The sequence below is a fragment of the Typopeltis vanoorti genome, chromosome 2 (assembly GCF_054136105.1).
Source record: "Typopeltis vanoorti isolate ZY-2024b chromosome 2, IOZ_Tvanoo_1.0, whole genome shotgun sequence".
Classification (NCBI taxonomy): Eukaryota; Metazoa; Arthropoda; class Arachnida; order Uropygi; family Thelyphonidae; genus Typopeltis; species Typopeltis vanoorti.
The window spans coordinates 68,829,719-68,855,525 of NC_143550.1; the positions used below are offsets into that span (position 1 = coordinate 68,829,719).

The 25,807-nt window shown below is 33.5% G+C and overlaps 1 protein-coding gene across 1 annotated transcript in view; it reads right to left on the reverse strand.

The window, feature by feature from the left end:
- Positions 1–22,757, reverse strand: part of LOC150109140 (cGMP-inhibited 3',5'-cyclic phosphodiesterase 3A-like) — a 218,130-nt gene extending 195,373 nt beyond the window's left edge. The window contains exons 1-4 of the mRNA XM_090401631.1: positions 22,635–22,757; positions 21,738–21,998; positions 17,214–17,440; positions 14,385–14,991 (exon numbers count right to left, since the gene is read on the reverse strand). Coding sequence (XP_090257757.1) covers positions 14,385–14,991; positions 17,214–17,440; positions 21,738–21,998; positions 22,635–22,757 — 1,218 coding nt within the window. The remainder of the gene's footprint in view (positions 1–14,384; positions 14,992–17,213; positions 17,441–21,737; positions 21,999–22,634) is intronic.
- Between the last annotated feature and the right edge of the window lie 3,050 nt (positions 22,758–25,807).

Here is a 25,807-nt window from a genome sequence, read left to right on the forward strand (position 1 = left end):
TTATGTAATCATATAAGCACAGTATGATTGAGTTGACATTATTATGACATTTTTATCAACATTTTTCTTCAAATTAATCTGTTAATTATTAAGACTCCAATAGTATCACATGCTATATTTCTATCTTCTAGGGCACTTGTAAATGGATCAGTTCTCTTGGCTCTTCGTGTTCCATTCAGTGTAATCTTTCTTGTCCTATTCTGTTTAAGTGACCGTTCCGCCTTGCTCCGATTACACATTCGTGAATAACGGCAATCTCAAGTTCCTTCCTAATATATTCATTTTTAATCTAATTCTGCCATATCTTTGGTGGCTACACAATCTTTGTTCAATTGCTTTATTTGTAACCCAACTCGCAGTTCCCTAAGTTAAAACTAATTTAAATACTGTCTTGGATATTATTACAAGAGTTTAGTGAGTTGGCTAATTTCGCTCTTATTCTATATACATATATTCAGTTGACTTCCCAACATATTTGCTTTTTCCGTTGTTTATTTCCATATTTGATTTACTATCCTCACTAAAATCGTGCCTAAATAGTTGAAGTATTTGATTAGTGTCATAAGTTTCCTATTCAGGATTCAGCTGAGGTTTACAATGTTCCTTGCTATTTTCGTAGTTTTTGTTTTTATTGCTGATTTTCGTGATGTGAATTTCAGCTGTTTGCATAAAGAAAACAGAAGAAATTAGCATCTTCAATTTTGATATCAGGTTTAATGCTTTTCCTCCATAATATGATAGATGAGATGAGATGTAGATAGATAAGGTGATTAATAACAGTGGAGATAGTGTGCATCCTTGTCAGTTTTAACTGTCTGCCTTACAACTTAAATATAAACTATGTATTGCTTGATATAATGCCATCCATTATAATAAAACAGTTTTCTTCCCCTTGGCACCTTGTCCTATGCTTTTTTTTCCAGATCTTCAAAACTTAAACACATATATTTATATATTTTCATGATTTCTGAACTGTTTGTCTTAAAGTAAAAATCTGATTCTGACACCCCCTGTTTAGTCTAAATACAGTTTATTCTTAACATAGTTTCTCTTCCACATTTTTCTTAGCCTCTTTTCATGTTGCTTGCATAAGTCTTACCTGAAATTTAAAATTCCTCCGTAATTCCCACATTACATTACATTTCAATACTTTGGATATTTCGTGTAGAACGAGCGTTAACGCAACTCAGGAAATGGCATGGTTAAGCAATTGTACACGTTCCTGCCACTGAATTAGAAACTTTTATTTAATACCGTGTTGGACCTCCTTTAGCGACTGCCAATACCGATCCTCTTCAATGCGCATAGTTTTCAGTGAGCTTTGGTTCGGGAACAGCCTTCATTAAATGCTTCGGTCAATTGCTGCACATAGGAGTTCTGTTTATCCGCACAAGCCTTCTCAGACGACTCTGAGCTCATTCCCGATAGACTGTCATAGAACTACAGTTAGGCTTCTTAGACAATCAATTTGGGTTATTCTTCTACTGAATAAACACCCAGGATATCTCTCTTTTTGAGAAACCAGTCAACTTTGCTGTTTTCAATATCGTATCTCCAGTCTACACGGGCACCCACAATAAGCCCTTTATCGAACACCGAACGATCCTTTATTTTTCCCATTGTGATCAACACTGTTGACGATTACTGACCAGCAGCAGTCTTAAATAGTTGCGTAGAACGTAATGACACACATAACCAAGTATTTTGCATACAGTCTGTATAAGCGACGTTTACGTATATTTACATAAAGGTTTCTGATTCAGTGGCCAGCATGTGTAGATGTGCTACTTTTCTGGTGCTTTTTTGGTGAACAGCGATAACGTTGAGAGTTTAGCTTGCCGGATAGAATATTTAATACAAAATTCCTTCACTGCTAACATTCATGCACTTTTAAATCTAGAAAATTACTCCAAAAGTCTGTCTGTTTTTTTCGTTGCTTCATATTCAAATATTTTACAAAAATCTTTAATGGTCTCTGTGTTATACTGAGTCTGAACAAAACTTGATAGAAACTCTTTGCATCTTCATACCACTTATTTTGAAATTCGCAGCAACACAATAAACAACCGATGCAGTAAACTTGGTTACATGAAAGCACTGCAAACTGTAATTGAAAACACTAAACAAACTATCCCATAATGATTCAATATAGCACTATCTATCAGTGGTAAGTCGTCTTTTCAGCTGTGCCCCCCCCCCCCCTTGTGTCAGTCCAGGAGCTCTTGAGCAGTCCTGTAATTCCAATTAATTTTTTAAAAAAGTATTTTATGGGTGAAATATATATTGCAGGAATAATTGGTTGAATTTGTGTAAAGATAGCCATGTATGCACATTGTAATATGATTATAAAATAACTGCGCGAGCTTCAAATACTCCATGCAATTCTTGTCAGCCGGAGACTACTAATTAAGTCTTCTAATTAGGGATTTTAGGCAATTAATGTAGCCAGCTCGCCACTCCTCTTCTGTATCCCTAAAGGAGAGTGTTTTAATGTCTGTAGAAATGTGTGTTCACGGGGACCAGTTTGCCTATTTTGAGGGACGAAAAAACCTGACTACGATGCGAATAATTTCAAATTTTCGGTGTTTAATAATTGTAATGTTTAGGTTTATTGTGGTCCAACGACCGATCAGTTTGTGTTCTAAAATCTCACAGATTATTTGCAATTTCATTTTCTAATATTGTCTCGATTTTTTGTTGCTGCTAACTATTTAGAGATAGGAAATCTCCTTTTTTTTTTTTTTTTTGTATAAATACCAATGAATTATCTTGGCCACTTGATCATGACGATAGTTCCAATCGGTTTGAGCAATTTTGCTGCAGGTACTAATCAGATGTTGTAAAATTTCATCTTAATAATAAGAATGATAATTTAAAATTTAATAAAGTCTAATTCTAAATTTTAATGTGTAAATGTTCTGGTGACGTTTCTGCTGATATCCTCAAGAGCGCGCGCGCGGGCACACACACACACACACACACGCGCGCACTGAGAGTGCTTGAATTAGCTTTTGAAAAGAAGGAGGTTTTGTACGGGTAAGCATCTTGAGGTCTTTGTGTTGGTACTTGAGAGAACTTCATTATAGAACGTCACTGTATTTGTTTTCCTGTTCTAATATCTTCTTGGTGTCCTTTCAGATCTCTATAGGTCCCAAAATTTCTCTTGTTGATTGGCAGTTTCTGGATCATGTTTGGTATATAAAAGATCCTTGTGGTTTTTACGCAGTAATTGTTATATTTATATGTGAAAAGCGGTTTGTTGATTGCGGTCTTATCTGATTAATATTCTGGTTATCCTGTAGGAATAAAGTAATGCTTTAACATGACCGTATAGTAATATAGGTGTTTTATTTTAAATATTTTGTGTCCTGTCATTGTGGCCCGTATTAATGTGGAATCTTCTCTTTATTCCCCAAAAAATCAGTTTGACCATTTTGGATTGATGAACTTGTAGTCTGTTCACTTTGCAGTCTGTGCAAAACGTGCGTGTTGTTATTGTTGCGTATCTTAAAATGGGTTCACATTCACCTTATAGCAGTGATGGCGAACCAATGACACGCGTGTCAACGGTGACACGCCATGACGTTTTCGGTGACACGCTAGCGTTCACCAATACCCGACAACAATAAATTTCAATAAATGATCCGTTTGGCAGAAGATTTAATCAATTTAGAAGTTTAGAACAGACAGTTAAAATAATTAAGTATCCAGATGTAGTAGTATACACTACTATGGAATTAAATGATTTCCAATGGCTACAAATTGAAGGATTAGACCTGCAGTTAGCAGAGTTCCAGGCCAGCATCTGGACTCCAGTGCTTGTCGACCTGAGGTCTCAACTTAAGGATCTGGAAAGAAATCGCCTGCAGAATGAAGAGTGCCACTACGACAAAGAAATTTTGAATGCTTGGAAACGAATACCGGAAAGTTCTAGCGCCCTTAAAAATCTAGCAATAGCTTTACTCGCAATTTTCCCCTTTACATACTCTTGCGAGATCTTATTCTTGGCTTTAAACAACATTAAAAAGGGCAAAAGAAACCGACTGACAGATGACGTTCATGCTGCTTGTTTGGGCTTGAAGTACACAAAGTACCTAATTTCAATTTCAGACTTATCCATTAAGACTCAGACAAAAAAGCCAGTAATTGATATTAATGAAATCAAATGCAATGTGTTCCATATTTTTTTTCCAGTTCAATTCACAATTACTATTAAAAGTAAGGTAATTTTTTAATGCACTGTTTTAAGCCCGACTATCAGTGTGCATATCGTTTTCTCAATTGTAAATTAATGATTTTTCATTATTATTATTATTTTACCTGTGTTTGTTTACTCGTATTTCATTTTGTAATTATTTGATATTTCAATATATAATGCATAACACCACACATGATTGGACTGTACTTTTTTAAATAAATGAATATGTAAAGAATTGTTTCTCTTTTGTTTGGTGAGGGGAAGGGGTAAGAGCACGCCAGCAGAGTCAAGTTAGGCATTTTTCAAATTTTTGACACGCCGAGCCTAAAAGGTTCGCCATCACTGCCTTATAGTAATCTATAATGAAACTACATAGGAGCTTTGTCTTTTAGAAGGCAGCTACAAGAAGCTATGCGTTTTAAGCTATATACTTAGTTTGCTAGCTATTATCCGAAGTTTGTTGCCCAGTGGTTCATATGGCTATTCCAAGTTCAGATCATAAACGGAATGAAGTCTCAAGATATCTTGTTGTATTGACTTGTTTGATAGTTGCGGTTTTTAATGGAATCGTATATAGAAGGGATGTTTGTTACTTAGTTTCCATGGGTTAGATCTGTGGTTGTTGAATATCATTAGCTTCGTTTTTTTATTTTATTTTTATTTTTTTATTTATATAGAGTTTATGTGTATTAACCGTTTCGGTTAGCCAGCCGGTGATCAGATTAATGTCGTGTTGCATGTTTGTGTTTGTGTAGGCCATGCTTGCATCGTTATAGATGGACATAACTTTATATTCTATGTTTTGAATGATCTTACTTTTTTAAATAAAAGTTGATTAATGTCGCATGCATGTATGCTAAACAGAATTAGGGAGAGAACAGCTCTCCGTGGGTCTCTAGATTACCAGTAACTTAGTTGATATACCAGTACCTATTAGTTGATCCTATTCTTACGGTTTTAAACCAAGAGAGTAGAGGTTCACCAGATGCAAGGTATGTTGGCTTGCTCGTGTTCTGGACAAGCTAATACATATTTTGTGTCGATACACTACCACACAAAACTAACAAAGTGTTGTGTAGTAGTTTTGTCGATAGCGGCTCTGTAGTTACTTGTAATGTTTCTCTTTCGGTGTTTATGTATGGGAGTGACTGATGTAGTATTTTATATGTCAGATTTGTGTCCCAATTCTAAGATAGTTAACAGGCTTGGAATAATAGAACATATGCTAGCTGAGTGTCTTTTGAACTTTTTGGGTCTGATTCTGTCTCTCTCACTCCTAATCTTAATCCTGTGACCTCCTCTCTTTGAGAGGGTTGCAGCTAATTACTAGGGAGATATAACGCAAGGTGGTTTCCAGTTGCCTTACTTTCCATAAGTATTTATGACTGTAGCCGTGTGTGTTCACGGGGCCGGTTTGCCTGTTCCGGGGGACGAAAAACCCGAGTTTCCGAGTGAAAAAATCCTCTATCTCCGTATGAGACAGGCTAACTCATCTTTTGCCGAAAGAGACCAGATAAAGGTTCCTAACGTCTCTGACGGCAATTGAACCCAGGTCTTTCCAACCATAGGGCTTCGTCTATACCGACTGAACTACGGAGGCTCTCTGTCTCACTGCTGAGGGTTAATTTGATGAACTGCAAGTGACAATTCTTCCTTTGTTACCGTTGGGAATCTAATTGTTTGGACTGCTCGGGCTCTTAGGAGAATATTGCATTGCGTGGGAGAGGATTGTTTTACTGCAGCTGTCGGACGGAGTTCAACAGTGCTGCTTAAAATCATGTGACAACTGTTTGAGGGATTTGGGCTGGCAAGCAAAACTGTATTTTATCGTTTCAGAGGGAGTGGTTTTATGTGTGTGTTATTTGGCATACTGTTGATCAGTTTTCAGGTTTCCTTAATGTTCGCTCTGTGCAGTTGTTAGTTTTTTTGATTCTGATTTGTGTGTTAGATAAATCTGTTTTCTTTGTATTCGGCCTGTAACACTGTATTGTTAAGCGATTTCTTTCTCTATCTTTTATATATACTACTACAGCTTTTATTATTGTTATTAATAATAATAATAATAATAATAATAATAATAATAATAACAATAATAATAATAATAATAATAATAATAATAATAATAATAATAATAATAATAATATTATTATTATTATTATTATTATTATTATTATTATTATTATTATTATTATTATTATTATTAAGCTAATATCTGTATCTGATATAATATCTGTCGTACTACTCCTCGAAGTCTTTCACCTTTAGTGCACTCACACTTCCTCAGGAAACTCCATTCACCTCACAGGCCTTTTTGAATAATCTGCTTTTCTCCATTACTATTATATTTTACGGAACTAAGGAAGACAGCTAGTTTGGTCTTTCTCCTTTCTATATTGAAAAATCTCTCCTTTATATATCTTTTATCTTTGTTATATTAATTTATAACACCTCTTTGAAAAATTACAACTCACGCTTTCTTAATTTCTCCTCATATTTAACTCCACAGTCCTGATATCGTATAGTTATCCGCCAGTTCTCCCTCCCTCCCTCTCTCTCTCTCTCTTCCCCCATTCCTCCCTTACCCCCCTCTCTCTTCATATTTTTGCATTTCCCTGAAACCGAGGAGATCAGACCTGTATAAAACAGATGGAGTAGGATCAAGAGAATGGAGCTGGCAAGTGTTGTGGATTATGTTCCTCTTTATAAGGCTTTATAAAGAGGAACATTACTTCCCAATTTCTCTTCGTTATAAGGTTGATGGTTAGAAGGCGATGAAGACAATACTTTGTGCCCTCTTTAATACCTATAATCCCCTTCCTCCGAAATTCCTGTTCATTATTACAATCTAGATCCATAGGCTTCTCAGTTTCCCGCAGTGCAGTCAAACTAAATCAATAAAGAATGATACATACAAACTCCTAATCATACATATGGAAATATGATAAACAGTCTGCATCCCTTAATTCCAAAATACAAAAACCAAACGCTTGGAAGCACTAAACTAACATCCATCCAAACGCTACTATTCTGTTTCTGGTCATCCTAAAATAATGCTGTGTTAGAATTATTTTCTATCATCCTCTGAACTATGCACCTTCAGAAAATAAATGTATATATCCCTTCAAGACATGCACAATGTCGTTAATATAGAAATTAAACAGCAGACCCAAGGACAGAGTTCTGTGGCAGCGACGATACTTGTCACTTCACCATTCTGTTTGGCTTTGTTACTCTATACAATACTCTTTGATATCTGACAGTCATCTGCTTGTCCTTTACTACCAACTTATTAACTATCTCGACCATCCTTATTTATGTAATAACCAACGTTTCCTCTCATTTTTCCGGTCCATGTGCTCATGAAAAGCATTTTGTGCACAAGCTTCCAGTCTCAGACTCATGTATGAGGAAGCCTGTGCTCACAACAGCGAAAGTCACAAGCCGCAGACGTTTTAATTTAAATTTGCGTAGCTACAAAAATCCATCACCGTTGGACGAGTTTCAAATAACTGTGCTGTCTAGACAGTAAGCACCCAAAACAAATATGCCTCTACCACTTGATGAAATCGGCCTCAGTTCACTCACAGAGAGATGCTAAAAGTAACTAATTAGAATGTATTAAGTTGGAATTAGAGTAAGATTGGAGTAGAGATACTAGAGAAATTACTAATTAAAACAAATGACAAAGTATGATTTATAATATAATTCGTTTTTATAATATGTTCAAAAGACTATAAATTAGAAATTATGATAAGAAAAGTTTGTGCTCGCAGTTACTAGGAGTGTGAGCTTCCGTTTTTGACCGTTGCACGCGCACTTGTACTGAGCTTAGAGGGAACATCCGTAATAACTTACATTGGGTATTTTGTCAAAGAAGACGTCCTCAGTCTAGTAATCTCACGGTGTACTCACTGCTCTTATCCAGTTCACTTTTTTCACAAGATCTTCCATTCATTCATTCATGTTATCAGACAAGTTATTGCTAACTTTGAACGACTTTGTAATGACAGAGAAAGCTGATTTTTAAACTGAGAGATATTTTCCTTTTTATCTTCTCATCCTTTCCCAATAAAGACATCTCTAAATCACATTGAAAACATTAATATTTAATTAATTGAAACAATGAGATATTTTCTTTGTTTTTATCTACCAAGTAGTATGTGGCGTTTATGGCATCATATTATGATTTCTAGTTTTGAATACTCCAGATGTAACCAAATATTTTAGTACAAATAAGTTATTTTTCTATTCCTTATAATCTCAAATCGAACAAGTACCTATCATTTGGGATTTATTAACGTTACTGTGATTGTAAAAGTTGTTGTTCTTTACATTTTACCTTAATATAGTTACTTGGCTCTCAGGGGACCCTGTAACCCCTAGAGAGCGCGTCCCCTGGGTGGCGGATAGGGAAGCCAACCATGTGTGTGTGTGTGTGTGTGTGTGTACATGCTTGTGCGTGTGTGTGTGTATATATATATATATATATGGTGGGGTGGTCCGAATATACTGAATAAGGACTCGTGGACCAACAGGGCCATAAGGGGCAATCATCTTGATTGCAAGGGAAGCGGCACTCCCATGGACCCCTAGCTGGATCTATCCTCTCATTCTTCTACTTTGAGGAAGATCCACTTACTTTAATCTTTCCTATAAGGCCTTATCAGCCAACTCTTCTTACAATGCCCTCTCTATAAACCTTACTATATTTCTTCTATAATCTACTCTTTCCCCTTCAATATACCCTATTCCTCCTATGGGTTTAAATTTGGAAGAAGGCTAGTTCAGAAGCCTTAAGGTAGCAGCCCTACCACTGAACTATTCCATTGTCAGGCTAGTCCCCTGACATGGAGAACATAATCCTACTTGTAAGCTGACAGAAAAAGATAATCGGATTGAATCTATGGGAAACGACCCTGGAATGGAAAAGGGAAAACGAAAATGGAAACGACAAAATATAATACACATAGCAAACTGGAATGTAAGAGGAATAGCATATAAATAAATAGAATTAGACCAGTTATTAAATGAAAGAAATTTTAAAATAGCAGTAATCACAAACAAAAAAGAAATTAAAGGGAACTATGAGAACTGAAAATTTTAATGTGATATACAATGGAGTCGACAGAGACCAAAGAGCACAAGGGAATCATGATTTGGATTCATAACTCCCTTTCAAAACAGTTAAAACATTATAAATTATGGAATGAAAGAATAATAGAAACTAGAATAAAAATAGATAGAGGCTATTTAACAATAATTGGTTTATATGCCCCAGAAGAAGGAAGAGAACAGGATAACATTGATTTTTATAATCAGCTACAAAACACATATAATAAAATAAATAAAAATGACTACATAATTTTAGCAGGAGACTTAAATACAAGAATTGGAAACACGAAAATTAATAATAATATAGGAATACATGGAGAACACACTCTAAACAGAAATGGTAAAAAATTGATTGACTTTGTAGTTTATAATAACCTAAAAATAATGAATTCCTTCTATAAACATAAAGAGACATACATAAATATACTTGGGCAGCAAGAGGATGGAAATCAATATTAGATTACTTCATATTAAATGAAAAGACATCAAAATTTTCACTAGATGTTAGAGTTCACAGAGGATATGAAATAAGCAGTGACCACTTCCTTGTTAAAATAAAATTAAGATTACCACCTAAATGGCTACAAGTAACAAGAACAGAAAGAAAAATTGAAACATTTGTTTATAAAACTAGACTGTTGAATGACACAAATGTACAATGGCTATATGAAAGAATTAACCAATATCTAGATAAAATAAAACAAAATGAAGAAATAGAAATAGAATGGCTTAATATAAAAACGATACTAAATGCAGCAGCAAATGAAAGCTTAGGAAAGACCAAAAAATTCAATAAAAGAAAAAACACTGAAGATCTGGGATGATACAATCAAAGAAATAATTAAAAAGAAAAAAGAAGCCTATCACAAATGGTTAAGCAGTAAAAGATTAGAAGATGAAATAGAATATAAAAGAATAAGAACCATAGCTAAAAGAGAAGTCAGAAAAGGACATAGAGAATCATGGAATAAATTTGTTTCTAATTTAGAACATGATTTATATAAAATAAGACCCAATGTATATAAGATTTTGAAACACCTAAATGCAGATACCAAAGAAAACATAAAATTAAACACCTAATTGAAATTAGAAGAATTTCTAAATTATTACACAGAACTGTGGACAGACAAATATTTTAAAAAAGACAACTGGCAAACAATTAACGAAAATGAAAAGGAAATAACTGAAGAAGAATTAGAAATCAGCCTGAAAGAAACAAGAAACGGAAAATCACCTGGAGAAGATAAACTAGGTTCAGAACTATATAAATACGCAGGAACAAGATTCAAAGAAAGACTCTTATTATTTTTAAATAAAATTTACTCAACTGGTATCCCCCCCCCCAATAGAATGGAAAACAGCAATTGTGATTCCTATCTTTAAGAAAGGTAATAGAGATGACCCTAAAAACTATAGAGGTATCAGTATACTAAATTCCTGTTACAAAATATATAACAGAATCTTAAATAACAAACTAATGAAATATTTCGAAAACTTTATTCTAGAGGTACAGAATGGATTTAGAAAAGGACGATCATGTATAGACCCAGCCTTTTGCCTAAAATTAATAATAGAGAAAAGAAGAGAGTATAATTTAGAAACACATATTGCATTTATTGACTTTGAAAAAGCATTTGACAAAGTTAAAAGAAACATATTATTTAACATATTAAAAGAAAGACAAATACCAAATGATAACCTAAAAGCTATCACAAGTATATATGAAAATAATCAAATACAAATAAGATTAAATCACGAGCTATCATATACAAGAGAGATAAACCAAGGGGTCCGAAAGGGATGTCCCCTCTCAGCAACCCTTTTTAATGTCTACTTAAATGAAATAATAATAAAATGGAGTAAAAATTTACATCAAGGAATTAAACTTTCACCTACAGTTAACTTAAACACTCTCCTCTTTGCAGACGACCAAATAATAATTACAAATTCTGAAGATAACTTACAGAAAGCTATTTTAAATCTAAATGAGATATCCAAAGATTATGGTATGATAATATCAACGGAAAAATCAAAAACTATGGCCTTTAAAGGACAAGATCCAGCAAGAACTAAAATAGTAATAGATAACAAGATCTTAGAACAGGTGAATTCATTTAACTACCTAGGATGTATGATCACATATGAAAATGAAAAAGATATAAACGTAAAAATTGCAAAATATTTAAAAATGACAGGTGTAATTAACTCTATATTTAAACCAAACCTAGTTCAAAACAAACCAGGCTAAAAGTATACAATGCATTAGCCTTACCGGTCTTAATGTATGGAAGCGAAATCTGGACAATAAAACAAAAAGACAAACAAAGATTAACAACAGCAGAAATGAAGTTTATGAGAAAAACTGCAAAGTATACCCTATTTGATCACAAAAGAAACGAAGATATTATGAAAGAATTAAACCAAGAACCAGTAATAGAAAAAATTAAAAAATATAAACATAAATGGATGGAACACGTTCAAAGAATGAAAACAGAAAGATTACCAAAACAAGCCTTAAAGTACAAGCCATTAGGAAAAAGAAAACCAGGACGCCCTCTTAAACGATTCAACGATGACTTCTAAGGCCGGAACAGGCCATGCTAGGCCTAAATCCTTGATACGTATGATGATGATGATGATGATGATGATAGTTACTTGGACTTTGGTACAAAATGAATGTGTTTATTAGAGCACCAAGAAAGTGCAAGCTCTCATTGCACACAATCTGTAGCATAATCATACGGAAGTGGCAGAGTTTTTTCCCTTTCTTGAGACTTTTTTTTTTATCATCTAGCAAAGCGTGTAAAGCCAGAAGAACAGATACCACAAATTAAGGACTTAACAAGCTGACTTTATTTCGAATTTAGAAATAAAGCATAATGGCTTCTTTGTCTTTTTTTTTTCTTTCTAGAAAATCCATGGTTATAATATTTGGCAATCATCATTCTCCCCCTTCCCCGGAAATTCATGAAATAAGTAGTGGGATATTTGATTGAAGAACATCGCACCTAAAGGTAGAAGCCAATTTCGATTGTTAACAAACATTTGTAGTTCATTACGATTTCTCGATTGCTACCAGTATATGTTGTTTTGTGGACTTTGTATTTAGTATTATTTTAATTTGTACGCGTTTGAAAGAAGTAAATAAAGAAAGGGCGTTATTGTTAATAAATAATAATAAGAATTTTTATATGTAATAGAAATCTATAAAATAATCGAGCATAATAAAACTTCAATCGTTTCCATCGGACCGTGTAGAAAAAAAATAATAAAAAAACCCTGATCAATGCAAACCATCGAAAATAGCCATCATCATTGCCAGTGGAGACTTTTCATCATTAGCAATGATTTATTCTGTTTTAAAAGTTAGAGTACTTCTGATAACTTCTTTGTTTTTCTTTTGAATCATTTATTGACTATAATTTACAAGTTTCTCTGATTTATGTGTTCTTAGTTTTGTTTAATATTGTTACACCCTCAAGTTTTCATATTTTTCATCTGAGTGGTTTGTTTACAAAAAAATTATCTAATTTTTGTAGTTGCTATACGTGTTCCTGCTGCATACATTAATAGTACCTAATAACTCCTTTGTATATTCTTATTTTTAATTCTTTGCTTATACTTTTATTCTTCCAGATAAGGCTGTTTAAGACATTCGAATATTCTACTAGCTTTCATTGCATGTTCTTGCACTTCATTTTGTATGATGCCATAGTTATCGCACACAATTAAGAAAATAATTATGGGAAACATTTCAAGAAGCAGGAAGAAAAACAAGAATTAATAAGGTTTGTGAAACACATGTGAAGATAATGGTTATCAAATAAAATAAAGGAATCAAATCTCTAGAGAACATCTAAACGATAATAATAAAAAACGCATGTTTTATCTCTCTCTCTCTCTCTCTCTCTCTCTCTCTCTCTCTCTCTCTCTCTCCAGCTCTGTTATCAATGTTTCTTAGTAAGGAAGAAATGAAATGGAAACTATGAAAGAAAATGGACATAAATTCCCCCATGTGCTCCTCAGATGACGAAGTGATAATTACATAACGTAGAAAACATGTAATTTATAATGAGTAAGATAAAGAATATTAGAAATGGGGATGAAAACTCAACTTTGAGAAGACGAAATAAATAGGGAATAGGAGAAAATAGCAAAGAAGATCTGCATGTGGATAGAGAAACAGTAGAAAAACAGAACATGTTCACGATTTCAGGGTCAGTTATATATGAACCTGGTACATTTATGAAGAAAGTAAAAGACCACAGAACACGCAAAGTAGCTGCAGTAATGTATTATCGGATAGGAACATGTACGTAAGAAGAAAATGAATTTTGATATTATTTCAAGAAGCATTTAGTATCATATAAATCCGAAATATGAACCCTGTGGTGGAGATGAACTTTTAGAAAAGATATGCACAAAAAAAGCAAGCATGGATAAAGCCAGAAACCAATGAGTGAGAATATATCAAGTGAAGAAGTGCTAAAGTAATGTAAAGTAAAGAAAGTATACATATAACTGGTTGCAATATATTGGTTGGAACCATGTCCGAAGTGAGACTTTGAGAAAATGTATGATGCCTGAAAAAATAGAAAGACAGATAAGAAGTTTTGCTAATGATATCGGATGAACGCAGTTCATCCGATATCATTAGAAGTGGATGTATTATGCTCATCGATAATTATGCTTATTCGGAAAAAAGGGGGAAAGAAAGAAAAAGAAAAGACAATAGATATGAAGGATTTGGTAAAACGTTAAAGCAAATAAAGTATATTTAATAGGATAAGAAGGTAACTGTATTTAATTAGAATTAACAATTGTAATCTTGTTTGTTGTTTTAATTCTAATATTAAACACCTATTTCTTACGTTATTTATAATTATACTATAGGTAATAATAACATATTCTCAGTACGAGGACACTGATCAAGGGTCCATTCACAATTACATTGTGAATGGACCCTTGATCAGTGTCCTCGTACCCTGTACAATAAATGTAATATTTTGCATTGTAATAGTATCCAGGTACAATCACAATGAAAATTTCCTTATCAGATAGATTTGTATATTACCTGATTTTCTTGTTGAGTAACAATTTCCTTTGACTGGCTGTCATCTTCTGGAGTTCTGCAAATCTCGTCTGTAGTAACTGTAGTAATACTTCCTAGCCTGGTACATGAACCACACAAACTACACAGATTGTAACCATCTCCATTTAGAGTTCCAGTTTGCACACCGACATGTTTGGGCTTACGGTGGCGAGAATGAACACTACTAATATCGTCCCCAACCATTAATGCGTCATTATTATCACTCCCACTTGGAGATTCATTGCTGCTTTCATAATCTGAAGTGATATTGACCTTTCGGAACAACGGCAAAGGAGGTAAAGGCTGAGAAATATCTCCTTCACGCGATTCGTCTTCGGTGTTTTCGGTATCACCTTCTCCAGCATCATCGCGATTTTCCTTTGGTGTTTCGTCTTCAGAACGTTTTGCATTGTCATGAACTGTATTCAGCACCTCTACGTCGGCAGGCGTTAAAGGATGAAGGCTACACACCGTTTGCCGTTCGCGTTTCTCACTTCGAGGATGGGCAGTGGGTGAAGGGATGGCAGTTGTAGAAAAGGATCGCACTTTTCCGGGATATGCGGATACTGGGGATGTTAGCAGCTCACGTCTGCAACAACAACAAAAAAACAAAACAAAGGTTTTTCATTTATGCTGAAGATTTATAAAAGAACAAAATAAGAAAATTTCTTATAAATTGTGACATGTTCAAATAAAAAAAAAAAAAGGAATTGCTTATACGATTAATTTCTCAATTTATAAACAGCAAAGCAACCTTTTATATGCGGTAATGTGATACGGTATAAGGCTATATTATTATTTCAACAGGACATGCTCGTTTAAATAATAGTTGTCTTTCTTTAGAACTAAGTTTAATCTTCTTATTCCTCAATTTTTTTTTTTTTTTGTCTGATGATCGTCATTTAGTCTAAAATTAGCAGTTCATCTATCAGCCGATCTATGCATCCAGGATTCACAGGAAAATAAACACTGAATAGTTTTGTTTCCTGGTTTTCACTAGACAAGGACTTTTACGTAAATTTCTTCGTCTCTTTCTTTGCTTTCTCCGAGGGCAATGTCCGGCTTTCGTTAGACTGGCAGTATTATTCAGTTATCATTAACAACAGACTTCACTCTCATCCCAGATTTTGTTCAATCACATAAAAAGTAGTATTAAGGCATGCATGCAGGAAGGAAAATTAACAGGATTTGATTTTTCATACGCTGACTCCATCTAAACGAATTACTACTCGAAACTAAAAAATATAAAATAATAATTTAAAATCATTTATCTTGCATTTAAGAGGGTTTATCAAACTACTCAAATAGTAAAGTATCATCATGACCTGTATCCAACAGAAATTATAGTAAAATTTTAATGCATTTATTTTAGCAATATTCACGAGTTTAGATAATTCAAGATGGTCTTTTGTTTAAAAAAAGAAGAGAATATTCGATCATGTAAATTATTCCTCTCCCCTCATGTGTCACCAGCTAAATAAGGAATTAATGCAAACATTTCATTTAGCACTAGACTTTTATGAAAAAGGCACATTTTCCTACCAGTTTGATTCCTATAGCAATAAATTATTGAAAAATATATTTAATTTAAAGAAAGCAACTCCCCCCTACACGCTTTGTAATAACCTGGATACTTCAAGCAAAAATACCACATATTCATTTTGTCTCTTCAACCAAAAATAAAGTCCATTGAGTTTTAAATGTGATTTCCGTTGTTCAGATCTCTTCAGTGATCTATTATGCATATATATATATATATATATATATATATATATATATATATATATATATATATATATATATATATATATATATATATATATATATATATATATATTTGTTCGGCGTCTAAATTGTTGTAATTTCTATTTTCAGAAGTATTACCATTATTGCTCTTGGGACGATAAACCGATGACTATATTACAAACTCTGGAAGGATGCTTAAGAAAATTTGAGAGATCATAATAGAGACATTTTTAAGAATAAAATAGCTATGCACAAATGACTCCTCATTGATGTATAACTGCGATAAAAGGACCGCAATAAAATCACTCTGCAGCAAACAGGCAACGAGAAATTATTGCCTCGTATTGACTTAGAACCTTCTTCATATATATTTCACATTCATGATATTTCCTATTTCTGGAGAAGTACCAATAAAGTTGAAGGAAGGAGATCGGGAGATATAGTGGGCAAATTAATATATATAAATGATATGTTAAAAAGTGACTAGCCACTGCCATAACGCAGTGAGCAAATTGTTTCAATGAATTCCTAAGTGGAAAAAAATCAATAAAATTATTATTTCCATTAGCCATATAAATTTCTTAATGGTTCTAGCTGAATTATTTAAACATCATACATAACATTCCATGAAATACTTAAAAGAAGTAATATATTATTTCTTTTAGAGGGATGGATAGAAAGTATACTAACTTTTACTCTCCTATGTCACCTCAGGTGAGTCTCCCTTCCTTTGCTTTTGCCTCAAGTGATAAATCACTTGATCTGTCACTTGAAGCAAAAGCAAAGGGATGAGAGAGTCACCACCGGCGAGTCTCTCATCCTTTTGCTTTTGAGACAGAGAGAGAGAGAGAGAGAGTAGCGAAGTTTCCTCTTTAACGATTAAATAATCTTCTTCTACAATCATGTTGAACTACAACATAGCAATTTAACAATAGCTTTATGTAACATAAATGATTATTTATTAAAGTTGTATTAATGTAAATGATATTTATATTCTTTCCAATTTAAAATTAAAAACTTTAAATCAATTAGATTTTACCCATTATTTCTTATTATGTACCATACCTTGGTGAAGTCGAAGGAGAAAACCTCTTGCCATTTCTTACATTGCTGGGACCTCCAGCCCCAGGTGAAAGGGGAAATTGCGAAGGGTCTAGAGATCTAAAACTAGTACTTCGTTTCCTCGAAGGCTCAGGTTCCAAAGTTGGCATCCCAGTTGCCGAAGTAGTTGTGGTCCAAGTATTTGTAGACATGCGGCGTAGAAGACTAGGGGGCAAATTTCGCCGTAAACGCTGACAAAAAAAAAAAAGAAGCAAACTCAATATATATTTTTTAAAACATGAAATTGTAATTATTATTATTATTATTATTATTATTATTATTATTATTATTATTATTATTATTATTATTACGGGCAACTCCAAGGAGTCGACAGACTCATCGAGGGAGGTCGTAACACCATGTCAAGAACAACTATTCGACATTCACACAGTATCTATCATACTTCGCCTTGAACTCATTCACGGTTGTAGCACCCACAACAGACTCTGGCAGCTTATTCCACTCATTTACCACTCTCCAAGTAAAAAACTTAGCTCTAACACCCTTGCTAACCACACTCTTGCCTAGTTTCCATGGATGGCCCCTAGTCCTCCTCCCACCACCAGTCCTGTTCTCAAAAATATCCTCTGAATTAATCTTATAGAAACCCTTCAGTAATTTGAATGTCTCAATCATATCACCCCTTTTCCGCCTATCAATCAATTTCTGCAACCCACAAATCTTCAACCTATTCTCATAAGATTCATTCCATAGAACATAATATAACCATAGAACGTAATACAGAACATAATTCAACCATATGATAATTTTCTACAGTTCTGACAGTTTTCTGTTAAAAAATTGAGTAATATCGTGCTACGTATTCTGCATAGGAGCAAGTATCTATCACTTGTTATTTATCATCGTAGAATTTATATAAGAAATATAGACAATAAAGTTATTTAGTAAATGAAAATATTTCTAATATGAGGAATGCAATGGGAGAAAAGATTGGGTGAAATTATTACACAAAATTTTAATCTATTCCGTCAACAGAAGTACAATAACTGGAACTATCGTATTTATATAATAGTTTCTCCCAGTCTGAGGAACCTTTCCTTCCCATTGCATTTCTCATATTAAAGATATTTTCATTGCTTCTACTTTCCATTAAATAATTTTCAAAAATAACTACTGTAAAATACGTTTTATTTATCTACATTTTAATAATAATAAATATAAGAAAATTAATATTTAATGAATGTTAGGTTTATTAATAATTAGATATTATTTATATTACAAATCGGTAAGACCAGCACTGATGTATAGCAGGAAGACCTGACAGATGACCGAAAGATAGTAGAAGAGAACGGACGTAGCTGAAATGAGAATGCTGAGACTTGCAAGTGATATAACAAGATTGACTAAGATCAGATACTTGGGTTACCTTCATTGTCCAGGGGACAATGAAGGTAACCCAAGTAGTTGAAGATTAGGACATCAAGGCTGAAGTGGTTTTGTCATGTTACGCGGCGAATTAAAAGCTATGTAAGAAGGGGAGCGTTGAAGATGAAGTCAACAGGCAAGGAAGTACAGGACAGCTTGAGAGAGGACCTCCAAGATTTCGGGTTGCAGGATAACATGGCCCTAGACGGAACTGAATGGAGGAGGTTAATTCTGCTGTAGCGATCCTACTTGAGTAGGAACGAAGTTGACGAAGAAGCAGATCATAAATCAGCATTATTTAATAATGATAATTATATAAATAAAATTAAAATTGCTAATAAGCTGTTTCTTGTGCATTATTTGACGTACTTCCGTTTAACATAGCGTAACTTTTCCATTTTGGAACCTAGTGAACTAATATCAGTTGCTATTAAGGCGAAGAATAGAAACCCAAATCAAATAAATATGTATATTAAATTGCTTACAAATTTATTATGGAAAGGCTTAGTACCTAGACCGGTTTCGATTTATTGATTTCTCATCGGTGAGAGCCCAACCCAATAAATACTGAAATTAAATCAGTGCTGAAGTCATATATTTTCCATTTACATGTAGTAAAATAGCGTATTGTGATATGCCATTTTACTGACCCTTCCCATAATTCATAGTAATATACACGTTCGAAAGGAAGTGTACTTTTGCATTATGGGATACTAAGGCAATCGATGTGAAGTCAACAGCTTCATGCAAGTAAACTTGCAAGATACTCCACGCGCAACTTGGTTTACTTACACTTGAGGAAAAAAGGATTAAAATAATTATATAATTTCTTATCAAGCTTAGTATTTAATCACTAAATAAAGCCGTCCTACGATCTAGTGATATTCCCAGCAAAACGTGAGTTTTTTATTTATTTTTTTTTTTAAAGCCAAATATTCCTCTCTGGCAACATGCCATATACCGTATATGAATATATAATTCTCAAGTTGCTTATCAAAATATTATTGAACGATTTTATTCGCATATATAAGAGTATATAATATATACTATTAGAGTCTGAGTCTCCATAACTCATTCGCGAGGACGAGTCTCGGCATCTGCCCTTCTGTTGGAAAAACCTGAATTCGCATCCAGTCCATGATCCTTCCTTCCTTCCTTGTGAGGGACCTGTATGAGGGTTTCTCAGATACAGACAATATTCCAAACCAATTTAGATGGGTGCCGCACAAATTTTGGCCCGGGAATTTCAAGTGGTCTCGCATAATATACAAACCGGCAAGAGAACACACGCACATTACAGACATGCCATAGCCCTTAGGGGGATGGAACAGAGGAAAGGTAAGTAGGCTGCATTACACCCCCTGTAATCTTTAAGTGGGGGACCATCCCCATCAAGTGATAGAGGAGGCGAAAAAGAAATCACTTTGCGATATATTGCCAACAATGTGTACGTCATAGGAATTTTTTTTTTTAAATGCTGTTCAGTGCACTAAAAAGTAGGCAAATTTTGAGCCAAGACAAATTATTTGCGCTATGAAAATGATAACGTAATGTGAGATTTTTTTATAAATCTGTGCAGCATGCAAATTGCAGTCTACGATAGTACAAGGAATATAAAACATAACTTGTTAATGACAAGTTTAGAATATATTGAAGAAAGAACTGGATGTAAGAATATTTTAGACATCCAGTTCTTTCCTTTATTTAAATTTTAGTAACACAATCGTTACAGTACCTCAAATTATCTTATATAAATCGGAGAAATGAAGCATTAAAGAATATAAATTACTAAAGCGGACAGATAGTAGTGAAAAGAGAGCGAAAGCCAATTTCTATTCAGCTGCCTTAAGTAGAACAGATTCCACATAGCTAGTGTTGTGCCTGTTCTTAATTTTTATCATTGATATTGATTGCAAAACGAAGAGTTTAATTTTGATTAAAAAAAATACTACTGCTTGATATTTAAATAGGATATTTCATTACAGAAATAATAATATGGATTTAACACCTTCATAATGTAATGTCCATCATTTGAGCAACAAATATCCAAGAATTTGGTTACGATAAACCCAAACAGTAAAGTGCAGAAGGATGTATGATTTTATTTTTAATTAATGTTTTTTTAACTAATTTTTTAAATAAATGAAAATTTCTAAACAGTGTAATAAAGCAGAACTGCAAAACAGTTCTCATTAATTCGCAGGACCTTTGGCAACTTCCTAAATGAAAATGTAATGTCGCCGTTTACACCATATACACGTTCCTATTCTAGTAAATAAAAATTAATATGAAGAATGTAAATTCCTAGAAAAAAAAATTATTTCGCAGATTACAGACCCGTAACTTAATACAATACTTACTTAACATACTTAATACAATAATAAAATCGTTGCAAATTGAAAAATAAAAAATATATCTCCAATGAAAATTATTACATGTTGAAAAAAAATGAACAAACAATATATCCTAAAACAGATTTCATTACAATAAATTAAAATTCGTTTACTTCTACAAATTCTGTATAAGTAAGCATAGTTTCGTGATAATGTCCAAGATGCCAGATTGGCAAGAGAAAATTCAATTCTAGTTGTAGATTAGAAAAACTTTTTCTACGCATTTTTTTTTTTTTTAGGCCAATTTCTGAAATCGGCTAAAATCGATGCTTTGATGCAATCAAGTAGGACTATCTCCAGAAGAACCTCAGAAAAATCATGTAGCGCATATGATTACATGCATATATAATGCTAGTTGGGATTAGGAACATGATATGCAATAGTTATCTTAAGGTCTAACGAGAGGGGACTCAGAGCCAGCAAAAAATTTTTATTTTCTCTCCCTAGCAAATGAAAAGGCTAGACGATTTCTTTATATTTTAGAATTCTGTAAAATTAACCAAATACAAATTATATCTTAAATTCAAAATGGATACAAAATGGTATCTATTTTGAATTAATTCCATATATATATATCAAAAGCTTAATAGCATTTTATTTATTTTAATTTATTTTAATGAATATGTTATCTTCTAATACTGCATTTATTCAGTTTACTGATTCGGATTCTAGTTTGCTCCTAGTCCGAAGTCTCTCACTTTGTATTTACCTTTGGTAGCGCAGATGGCCTTTCACCGGTAAAAGGTATTTCTTCTGTGTCGGAACTAGAGTTAAATTCAGAGAGGGCGACACTTGCTGCAGCCACTCGATGCCTGGGATGCACAGGTCCATGGTTAGGAGGCGAAAGAAGTGTGGAGAGTGCTCTGAGGCCGGTGGTAATATGCGAAGGAAGAGTTGAATCGGCCAACATGTCGGTAACAAGGCCGTGGGCTTCAGCTAATAGTGCGATGTCCACCGTGGAGTTGGAACCCTACAAAAAAATATACTTAATGTCAGAAAATCATCGTAAAGAAATGTCCTAATAAGGCGACGGTATTGAGTGCGTATTGAGTGTTTAACGACATTAAGGTCAAAGTTCTGCAATGTAAAATGTTATAGCTTCTATTTTTTTAATTTTTTTTAAATAATTGAAGATTGTCAAATTTGTTGTAATTTTTACATTTGTATCAGACAATGGAATACGTAAATCGAAGACCATTATTTCTATTTGTATTTCTATCGAATTACATTCACAGTAACCATATTGACATAGACAAGTACTTTGAGTACTGTTACTGATCTGGTCCACTTCGCTGTTTAATGAAGTAAACATTTTTAAGAACATGGCAAAGGTGGAAGGGGGAGGATCAAAATGGGAAAAAATGCCCACGCAATTCAGGGAAAAAACGTGACCAAGAACAACAACGACTGAAAATAATCGAATTCAAATTAATCTTTTTAGGGCAGCTGTTTTTGGATGACTATTTCAGATCACCTCAGCAGCATGAACTTCCGTGTTAAGTTATTTCAAAAATGTAAAAGAATTTTATTTTATTAATATAAGAATTATTTATTTATTTAATGATAAATTCTTTTATATCGGGCAACACCGCTTCTACTTGCATACCTTACCTCCGGCCATTTTACTGATGAAACAGTCACAGATATCAAATACCAAATCGGAATGGCCAAGACTGATAACCACTCGAAGTGACCCAATGCTCAATGATATAAGAACACAATAAAACATGTCTATTTTTTTTATCTTCTCTGACATTCAATCCTAACGTCGACAATAATTGTGCCAACGTTTCAGAAAAAAACATTCTTGGCCATTGTACGATATGTATTTAGTGATGGGATCGATATCCTGCGGACCTTCGTGCTAAATGCGATCTTGCTTAAAGGACACACAAACTGATGTTTGTGTGTCGTCCTAACACCCAAACATAATGAAATAACTATAAATTGATTTAAACAGCTTTGTTGGTACCGCTGATATAAAAATTAGTTTTTATTTATGTACATATTTATGGCAATTGTTTCGTTAAATTAATGTGATGTCGCTGTCAATTATAAATATCGATATAATATTTAATATATAATATTAAATAACGCACCCACTTCTTCATGGAACCAAAGAATAAAAATAACGATAGCGCATTCGTGGAATTCTATCGGAACAACACACACGCATTCAGTTGGATGTATACTTCAAATTTGAAAAGTGAATCAGTGTACCTTATTATAAAAGGGGGAGTCCTGTGAAAAAAAAAAAAATTGTAATAATTTAATTATTACAGCGTTCCCAAAGCGAACGTACTATGATTAAGTTCATTTGCTTGTGACTTCAGCCTTGACCTCATAAGACTTAGCCTTAATTCCAAATAACCTAATCCAGCCTAACTCTGCACCAACTGAATCCTGTCAGTTCTAAGTCACAGTTCCTTTGAGAGCTTCGTTACTGTAGAGAGTGGAATACGCGATTGCGACTATTCCAACTCGGTGATGTACACGAGCATGTGAAGAAGGAAATATCTCACATCAGGTGGGTCTACCTCCATTCTTCCTCAACACAGACATGTTTATAGCAGCTATGCTGTGTGTAGATATGTTATATCCGTTCTCCTGCTTGGATTTCCTTTCTATACTAATTTAAAACTTGAATTCAACAAGCCAAAAAGAATACGATATTTTCTGCACTGAAAACAGCATCATTTTGAATCAGTGATAAGTAAGTGAAATGCAGTAAGCAGGATCACTTATTCAGTGATTCGCTAAATTTTTATGGGTTTTCTACATCAGTGAGACTGAAAATTCATAATTTCACCTATTATTTTATTAAAAGCGATAAGTTTGTTTCAGTAATCTTGCCGGACGTATATTTCGAGACAACTTCTCCGTCGGGGATATAACAAAAATAATCATATTGAGGACTTCACCAATAGTAGTATATCAGAACTTCTGCGTACATATATATGGCTGAGGAAGACAGATGATGATGTTTAAAGTATTAACTAATTCAATAGAATATTTTAATTTAGATTTGGAAAACATCAATACATTACCAATGCATTTCCACATTATATGCAAAATAATATTCATTGTAGTCATACATTAACTCCAAAGAATTATACTTGAACTGCGTGTAATAATAAATATATAATCTTAAACCTTTTTGTTATATAGATGTGACAAAAATGTGTAAAACATTTTTGTCATATATTTTGACATTTTGAATCCTGCCTCCAAAGCGCATTTGCCACACTTGCTTTTCAGTTGCAAAGACTTGGGTTCGAATCCCATCTAAAACCCTACAGAGGTTACTCTATAAAGTTTTACAACTGAAGGTGATTAGCTGGTTTCATCGAATATGACAAGATTTTGCACCCCACAACGCAGATATGAACACACTGGTAAAAACAGACAGTAATTACAATATTTCAAATTCAAATTTTGGATCTTTCCCTTCATTCTCTCAAGTCTTGCGGCTCTCTCTCTCTCTTTCTCTCTCTCTCTCTCTCTCTCTTTAAGCACCATGTTTACTAAGACTGGGAGAAAAGAATATTAAGAATCTTGTTCTCATTTTCTCTTCATATGAAAAGGTTTTAAGATAGATTGTATTATTATTTATTTTGTTTATGTTTTTCTTGCTGGTATCAAATTCATATGTTTGTCAGAAATACACATATATAGATCTGTTTTGCTGACTAAAATTTAATTTTCCACTGAGTTAAAAATAAACCTTATAGAAATGTTTTTAACTATGTAATATTATCTGTCGCAATCGAGACACGAAGATATTTTTAGTAAATAAGATGCTCGAGGGCAAATCTGTGACGTGGGTTGCTCAATTAAATAATAAATTGGCAGTTCATTCACTTTGTGATGGAACTGATACCTGGAGGTAAGAGCAGCCTTCTCATTTACCAAGCACAACGAACAAGACGTCGTTGACATATGGCGATTAATTTGACTGGCGTTCCTCTTACAGAACTATTATAAAGTAGTGAATGGATAATAAAAATAGCACAGATTTGCTCATTCTATTTATATGATGTATGCGATCTAAAGAATGGATAAACAGCTTGTTCTAAAAATGAAAGAAATACTCGGATAATAAGATTAACTTGATAAGCATTTACCATCTGTTGGAACGTAAACTGAAATCGCCCACTCTACATGAGCAGTTGTACAAGCTGTTATTGTCATGGCAACAGAACAGTGAAGGAGAGGAAATGGTTGAACTATATGCTTTGAATAAAACTAACAACGAACGAATGCAACGAAGAAAACTATGGATTAAAGGCATTCGGAAACTTCCCCCCCCCCTACGTCTTTTACGATAGTTGATAACAAGCAAATGAAATAATCCTCCTAATATATAAATAAACTCTGGTTTTTCTGCAACTCAGCGAATTAACACGCATGCATAGAACTCAATATTATCTATGGTTTTGTTATAAATGAAAGAAGCAGAAGTAAGTATAACAAAAATAAATAATTAGATGAAGCTTTGATTTCTATAAATATTAAAATATAATTAATTGGCAATAATAAAATACTTTGTCACAAATCCAAAGTATTTTTCTGAGTCCAAGAGTAAAAAGCTACTTATTACACAGCATTCACGACAGCATGAACACATGTTCGCCTGCGTATTTGATACATGATTGAATTCGATGCAATGATATAAATTCAAGTAAATATTTAATCATAAATTCCGTACATTCTTAATACATTGAATGACTTTTGTTACATACCATAACTTTTGTTATGTATTTACCTATAATTTACCTA